The sequence below is a fragment of the Fukomys damarensis genome, unplaced genomic scaffold (assembly GCF_012274545.1).
Source record: "Fukomys damarensis isolate Sample0158 unplaced genomic scaffold, DMR_v1.0_HiC HiC_scaffold_2, whole genome shotgun sequence".
Classification (NCBI taxonomy): Eukaryota; Metazoa; Chordata; class Mammalia; order Rodentia; family Bathyergidae; genus Fukomys; species Fukomys damarensis.
In genome coordinates this window covers 32,546,236-32,554,309 of record NW_022900914.1, presented here as the reverse complement: position 1 = coordinate 32,554,309, position 8,074 = coordinate 32,546,236, and the positions used below count along the sequence as shown (strand labels likewise).

Sequence of the window (8,074 nt, the reverse complement as noted above, 5' to 3'; positions counted from 1 at the left end):
CTGGAATTAACAAACTACAGTTCACGGGCCAATCTGACTGGCTGCCTGTTTTTGTATGACTTAGGTAAAACTGACTTTATGCTTTAAACATTTAAGACAAATCAAAAGAATATTGTGTGGCATGTGAAAATTATATGAATTTCAAATGTTTCTCTTCATACAGTTTTATTGGAAGTCAGCCACACCAATTTACTGGCATATTGTTAAGAAGGGCTTACGAAAGAGTTGAGCAAGAGAGAGTACAGCCCACAAGTTGTAAAATATTTACTCTTTCTGGTCCTTTATAGATTGTTTGCCAATCTTTGCTTCAGAGATCAGGGTTAGCAAGCCTTCTGATAACTTTTTCATGGATGAAAGATTAAATATAGATATGTCACTACAAAACATTCACATTTATTGTGTCCGCTGCAGTTTTCAAAGCTGGAGTTACAGACAAGGAATCAAGATCATGACACTTTCCATTTGCATTTCTCTCTCTGCAATTTCCCTACTTGGCATGTGTGTGTGCTGGAGAGGAAAAACAACAATCAGTCGCCATGCTAGATTTAAAAGCATTTAATGACATAGCATATATTTAACAGATAGGGCAAAAGTTGAGAGGTACAGGTCGTACGACGGAGCACCAGGCCTGAGCGACCACTCCCTGTTCAGGCCCAGCCTCTGGAGTTTATTCCTATCAATGCCATTTTGATTGTGCAGTAAGATGAAAATTTGTCATTACAATAGTTACAGTGACAGAGAAATGCACACTATGTATCAAATAGCAAGGTAATGAAGCAAATTATAACACAGTGTGGCAACGCACGAGCAAGTAACCATTAGAGTAACATTACTTTGTCCAGTAAATGCTTCAGGTTCCACTTGTACACTTACCAATGATTTAAAGGGTTTATTATACATCTAGTTTTATTATACTTTGTACTAGAATTATCTCAAACATACAATATAATGTTTTTCAGCAAAAAAAATTGAAATTACAGATTATTTAAAACAGTATCAGCTTTCTAATCCTTCTTGTATACCAACATTCTTAACTGTAGTTGTAGCTGATGCAGAAAAGCTGCATGTCGTGTGTTAGTAAGTGATGCCAGGTACAAATGGTTTGGTCTGTAGATTTAACATGGAGCTGCACTATGGCTGCAGCAAGATCATAATACACGATCTGTTTAATAAAGGTTAGACCCACCATGGGCACTTTTAATAGTCAAGACTCAGGGTAGTCACCGGAAGAAAATGGAAAAGAATGGTGTCAGGAAACTGGTACATTTCAACTCTGGTGAGCACAGGAAATATTGTTTAAGCACCGCTGCCTTGCAAACCAACAGCACTAGAGGCGGGTTATTTCCAACACAGCCTCACAAAATTGAGGAACAGTTTAAATACTGAGATCTAATCTATATAATTTCATTAAAAAAATCTGGCCTTCCCTCTGCACCTCAAACTTCTGTAACTTGGAGATAAAGTGTTTAGGTGTATTTTTCCCACCCCCCCAAAAATGCTCTATAAATTAAAAAAACAGAAAATCAACCACGTTGAGGAACATTAGGCACAGAGAGTTAATGTGTTGGTTCTGAACTTGCATGCTGAAATTTCACTGAAAAGGTAAAAGAAGGGCAGGAGGTGATGGAAAGGAGTTCACTTCTTTTTGCCAAACAGGCTGAACCTCTTTTCTTTGTCTTTCTCCTTGTCCTTCTCCCGCTTGCCGGGACTGGACTCGCTGGTGATGGTGACAACGCTGGTGGGTAGGGTCTGTGCCCGGCTGGATGCGGGCGTGCTCTGGGTGCTGGCAGACATGTCATGTTTGTCAGAGGAGATGGCGGAGGAGATGGCCTGGATCCACGTGTTCATTTCCTCCTGGACAAAGAAAGGAACATGGATGAGACTCAGCTAAGAGGTGTGGGCATGAGGTGTCCTGCCTGCACCTGGATGACCACCCTGTCCTCTGTCAGTCAGTAGGTTTGGGAATGGCCATCTACCTGGGCTCAGGAGATACTTCTGGGAACTGTTGCTGAACACACCTCTGCTTTTACTGCACAGGGGAATGAACATGGCTCAACCCCTCAGGAGACTTCAGTGTTGTAATACCCAGAGGTTATCACTCCAATATATGGTCCTCAAAGCAGCAAGAGCTCAATGATTAGGCTCAGCTTTGGCGGGTGACAGGTCTCACTCTATACAAGGTGCTTCTTTCTTTTTATTTTATTTTTTGCAGTACTCAAGACCTTGCGCTTGCGAGGCAGGTGTGGTGCCACTGAGCTAAATCCCCGGCCCGCTTCTTTCTTTTTAAAAGACATCTCTCGACAAAGGAAGCCTTTTCAAATTTAAAGAGTTATTTATATTGCTTTTTTATCAACAGTCCTTCTCTTTACTCAACATGGAATACAACCATGAAACATCTGGTTAAAGGGAGCAGGATATAGCAGGAATCCAAACTCAATCCTGGGCCACCGAACTGTGCTTCACCTGCTGGCAGGGGTGGGCAAGGTTTTCCCAACCTAACTCCAGTGAACCCAGCCTAGCTCTCCTCTCTCAGTGATGGAAAGGAGGATGTTGTTCACTGCCTTCTAGAGACAAAAAAAGAACCAAACACCTCCCAGTGTTGGTGACTGTGGAAACCATATGACAGACATCACCACTGATCTTTAATCACATGAATTACATTATGAACAAAGCCTATCATCCCATAAACACATGCAGACTCCTAAATATTTAAGACAAATGAAACTTGGCAACTTACATCATCTTTGGCTTGGAAGAGATACTCATTGCCATCATGTAGCCTAAAATTTCAGGAAGAAAGTAAGTCACAATTTAACTTCAGAAAAATATATATTCCCCAACTCCCATATCCTATGTACAATATAAGCAGGCCATAGGATTTACATAAGAAACACAAACCACAGCTCTATGTATGTACCAACTGTGCCTGGAGAACTGGCTCAGCACAGTCCCCTATACAGCAACAAGTCACGGTAATTAGTTGGGCCAGCCCAACAGACACAGGAAGATTGGTGTTTCAACCCAAGAGCAACTAGAAAAGCCCCAATCATAGCAGCATTTGGATTTGTTATGGCAAGTATTACTTGGGATTTCTGATCATTAGTCTAAATTGAATTCACTGAAAGCTCTTTAAAAGTGATGAGTCTTTTTGAAATTTACTTAAGTTTATATCCCTCATATGTGCAAATCTCTGAACACACAAAAATGGTTTCCTGGATTTTGCTTTTTATGCGTGTCCAAATGGAAGATACCACTCGTGGGGCCAACAGCGTGATACAAGTGGTACCTGGGCTCAAAGAAGTTCAATCACTCCATTGCTGCTGAGGAGGAGGGGTGCTGGTAGAACACAGGGGTCCACCCTTTGCCAATACCCTTACTCTCCAATGCAGCATTAGGAAGCAGTTAAAGGAAAGCAGCTAAGGTATCTAGCTGTCTTGTCCTCTGTCCGACAAAACATAAAGTATGCTAAGGCTCAGAGAGCCTGCCCACACTGCTCACAAACAAGGCATCATAACTGATACCACCTGATAATCTCCCCTTTGCAGTCCTTGGTCTAATCCAACTGGCATGTAACACATGTAACTAAGACAAAGCCTTTCAGATCCCAAAGCATCAGAACGAACCAGTTCAAAACTAAGTAACTGTCATTAGAATGTTTACTATTCACACTTTCAAAAGAGAAGTTTGTTTGCCCATTTCCAAACATGAGAACTTCTAAGCATGGATGTCCTCCATGGAGAGGTGTACAGGACTGATCGGGAGGAGACATCTGGAGTGGAATCAGGGAGACCAGGGCCCCATTCCCCATCTCAGTGCTTCCTGTGTGTCTTCATTCACTTCCCAGTTGACTCACGTGACCCATATCCAGATAACTCACAAACAAGTAACAGGAACTCCTGGGTTTGGATAGGCGGAAAAGATGAGGAAACTACTTTTCTATGTTTTCCTTAAACTGGGAACTGAATAGCCCACCTTAAATCCTAGGGAGCAGTAGGCCCCAAATTACAGAAATGAAAGCTCCTTTTCCCGCCATGGTTAGCCATGGGGAAGCTGGCGAGGGGCTACAGTCCCCAAAGAATCCAGCGAGTCTCATGAACACATGTGACAAACCGGCTTTTCATGTAATGGAGGTTTAATTTAAAACGGCAGAAGAGAAGACCAACAAATCACATATTGGAATAAGAAAAATCAACCTGCAGAGTAAAAATAAATACAGTCCTACCTTTGGGCAGCCACAAAGCATCATCTCTCACCTTAGCTTGAACACATGTTTCTTCTTCTTGTAATCAAGAGCCACCTCACAGACGGCTTCTTTCAAACTCACAGGGACCTCACTGTGGTAGGGGATTCCGGAAGCAGCGGTCTTTGCATCTTTATAGAAACCCATTTCTTGGTTATTTATGACACAGTAAACATTGTGCCAAGACCTGAGAACAGCAGAGAAGATAATATCAAGACTCTTAATACTTCGACAAAAAAAATGATCTTGAGAAAACCATCACCCCCTTATTAGAAGCCCTTCATAAATTCCGCTACCAGTAGTGCAAAGCTCCTCCAGCACTTACCAGGTCACTGCACATTATTACACCGGCAGGCTTTTAAGGGCTGCATTTGTCTGTATTTGGGGGACACGTTCTTCTATTAAATAAAGGCACTCTTAGATTTTTACCATTGTTCAGAACTCTGATAGGTACGAGCCGGGCTCCTTATTTGAAACATTCCTATTCTCAAGCAAAAGCTCCTCTGCCTTATGCCATTCTTTATAGAGGCCTTTCCTCCATGACATGACGAACTGTCACAAGCTACGCAACTGTACTATGAAACTGTTTCACTCAAGACTCCTCAGCCTCAATCCAGCAGGCCTCTTCTTGCTGTTCCTACCCACATCTAACTCTTCCTTTTCTCAGTGAACAAACAGCACTCTACTCCCAATTTCAGCCCAAAGAATGCTAAACCCCCCATGATTCCGATGAATGAACCCACAGGAGCACGTGCTTTCCAGACTCCAGCACAGCACCCTGCCTTCGGAGGGGCTGATTTCCCATCACTCTGCTTCCCCCTCGGCTGCCATTACCTGCTTGAGGCTTTCTTATTGTGGGCCTCCCACTCGTGCTTTCGATTCAGGAAGCCTTCCATCTGGGCCAGAGGCGTCTCCTGGGTTCTGGCTGGCAAGGTAGCAGCACTCTGGGCCGGGAGGGCAGTCTTAGCTTTGCGGTCAGAGGTAGGGGAGGGGATGGGGCTGGACTCTTTTGAGCTTGTCCTCTGCTCCGCAGCACCGTTGACCATTTCGCTCGTGTCCACTGTTTCTGCCATCTAGGGACAGCAGAGAGGCCATTCAGCCAGCCCTGTGAGCCACAGCAGTGACCACATATGCTCTAGCTGACTTGCACAGTGGCTGTGTATAAATGCCTGGCACAGATTGAGGCAGTACAGTAAAACCATTGCACACCCCGCAAAGCCAGCTGGATACCCAGGACATTAGAAGGTGGGGATGGATTAATGCCCGCCCATTTGCGGGGAAATGAGAAAAGCGAAATGCCGTTATGAGTTTTACTGCACTCTATTCCTCTGATCAATATACATTTTTTTCTAGTGTAGTTTAGACCATCTCCTCTTATAGTTAAAACAAAAAGACAACAGTAACAGTCACACATATTAAATATGAGAGAGAGTGGACGTTATACAGCAGCCACCTTACAACCAAGGATGCCACCAGAAGGGCTGGAAGTTTAAGCAAAAGGGCATTCACAGACAGACGGATAGACAACTCTGTCAGAACTACACAGCATTCCCCCAAATAAGACAAGGAAAGACATTCAGTTTCTGAAAATGCTGTCTTGTTCTCCTCTCCCTCCCCTCAACACATCATCATAAAAACATGCAGAAATTAGGACGACAATCATGCATTTCACATCTACCATCCCAGTTAGACTTTGGAACTTAGGAGCTGGAAGGAAACGAGGCAAGTCAACAAACATCAATTTAACCACATCTGCCGAAGTTGTATCGTGAGTGGGTTGTAGTTTGTGTTAAAGGAGCTGGTAAAGCCAATCACAGTCACTCAACACCACACAGCTATTTACCCCCAAACAAAGACAGAACCAGGGCCTTCCCCATCACGGGTTGGTTGATCACGGTGCCTTGCTGCACTGAGACGAGAAAGCCCAGAGAAAGCCAGGTTTCCAGTGGCTCTGACCCTTCGGGCTGGAGACGTCTTCAGGAGCGTTTCTTCCCAAGCTCAATTAAATTGTAACCCTCACGGCTTTTCGGCTTTGGAAATGTAGTAGGGTCTTGATTCATTATCGATTTCAGCCTGTGTACCATCAACTGTGTACCATTAACTGTAGCAACCCCTGGCTGATACACCCAGGGTGTGGGATTAGCAAGTTACTAAAGCTGGGTGTGGCTGACGCTTTAGTGGATTACAGACACCCTGCACCCCTCATACACGGACAAACATAAAAGTGTCAATGGCACACTCATTAGCTACGTCCCCACCACTGCTACCCAGAATCAAACTGACACCAAATTAGCAGCAACAACTTCGATAGGATGAGCTATGTCCATGGGCCACCACCATTTGAATGCTCAGATCTGTCAAGTCTCGGAATGAGATCTCTCACTTAGGTCTTATCTAAATGGCTGGGCCAATGTTTCATTTTCAATAAAATTCGTTCTTGGGGGAAAAGACTGGAGAAAACTGGGGCAAGGATGAAGAATCACAAGTTTTATGTAATGTCTATCACAACATGGGGTTTAGGGTTTAACTTGAGGCTAAAAGATGTTTCTTGATCTTTTACTTTCATGATGGAAAATATGTTACGACAGCAGAAAGACACGGGATGTGTACACGATTTTCCTGGCTTTGTAAGTGGCAGCCTGTAGACAGACACACGCTTATGAACAACAGGCTATTTAAGCTCTGTCCCCTCTCTATTCTCACTCTTCTCTCCTTCCTTCTTGTCTCTCCTACCCTTTTGCTGCTATGTAACCCAGGATGGGCTCCTAACTCCTCATCCTCTTGCCTCAGCTTCCTGAGTAGCTGGGATTACAGGTATGCACCATTGCACCCAGCTTCTCTTTTCACTGGTAAGGGAGAGTTGCAGGAGGGGAAATAACCAAGAAACAAAACCCTAAGTCAAAAAGATGTGAGTGTACTTTACAGTTGACAAATCTCTGCTAGTGCGAAATTTCTGGAAACCTGGGGAAGTGGAGGTATGAGTTTGGTGTGGAAGGCCTGAGCCAGGTGTGAGTTCAGAGAAACATGGGGTTAGTATGTACAGAAACCAGGTTAAAAAAAAATTTAGTGCTGCAGGTTTTACTTGAGAACTGCTAGTGACAGTCATGACCTGATAGATGTTTATCTGAAAAAGACTACAATTTATTATACTCGGTCAGACTTCAAGGTAGGTGAAGAGGCCAGGGAAGTCTTCTGAAATTCTGCAGCAAAAATTTTTTCTTTAGAGTTAGAAGGAAACAGAAAACCCAAACCAGTATGCAGAGGTAATTAATGTTTATGCAAATGAATAACTAACCAAGGAAAATAAAAGGAACAAAATGAATTTTAATGGACTGGTGCTTTAAGCATGCCAACAGACAACACACCACTAGAGACAAACATCAAAAGCAAATCACAGTGCTATGATCGAACAGTGGGTACATGTGAATACACCCCCTCCCACCCTACCCCATGTTGCTTCTTTTTAGCAATTAGTCCCCAGTGCTTTAGTGACTGGGCACATCTGAGATACGTAAATCAAGAAATCAACATGAATGCAACATGACATCTAGTAGCACAGAAAAAACCTGATTGGTTTCCAAAGTGCATGAAGCAACACTATTTTCAAGTTCATTAACTTGAGTCTCTGCATTATCACTCAAAAGAATGAAATGTTTTTTTTTCTTCTTCCTATACAATCCAATTGTTAATTAAAAATCTGTTCTGGCAAGCTACAATTTAAAAATCTAGATAAAAATAGGCATGAGAGCAAATTGCTAAAAGTATTGTAGCACTCCTTTCTCATGTGCTTATTTTTTTGTGTTCTGAATATAAAAAGCATCAAAATTGGTTATC

At 43.0% G+C, this 8,074-nt stretch overlaps 1 protein-coding gene across 4 annotated transcripts in view; it reads right to left on the bottom strand.

The window, feature by feature from the left end:
• Nucleotides 1-540: 540 nt before the first annotated feature.
• Sptbn1 (spectrin beta, non-erythrocytic 1) overlaps nt 541-8,074 on the bottom strand; it is a 135,434-nt gene continuing 127,900 nt past the window's right edge. For all 4 annotated transcript variants that reach the window (XM_033764006.1, XM_033764011.1, XM_010615838.1 and 1 more), the window contains 4 exons: nt 5,075-5,313; nt 4,254-4,427; nt 2,738-2,780; nt 541-1,854 (listed from right to left, as the gene is read on the bottom strand). In XM_033764006.1, the coding sequence (XP_033619897.1) occupies nt 1,636-1,854; nt 2,738-2,780; nt 4,254-4,427; nt 5,075-5,313 (675 nt within the window). In that variant the 3' untranslated portion in view covers nt 541-1,635. The remainder of the gene's footprint in view (nt 1,855-2,737; nt 2,781-4,253; nt 4,428-5,074; nt 5,314-8,074) is intronic.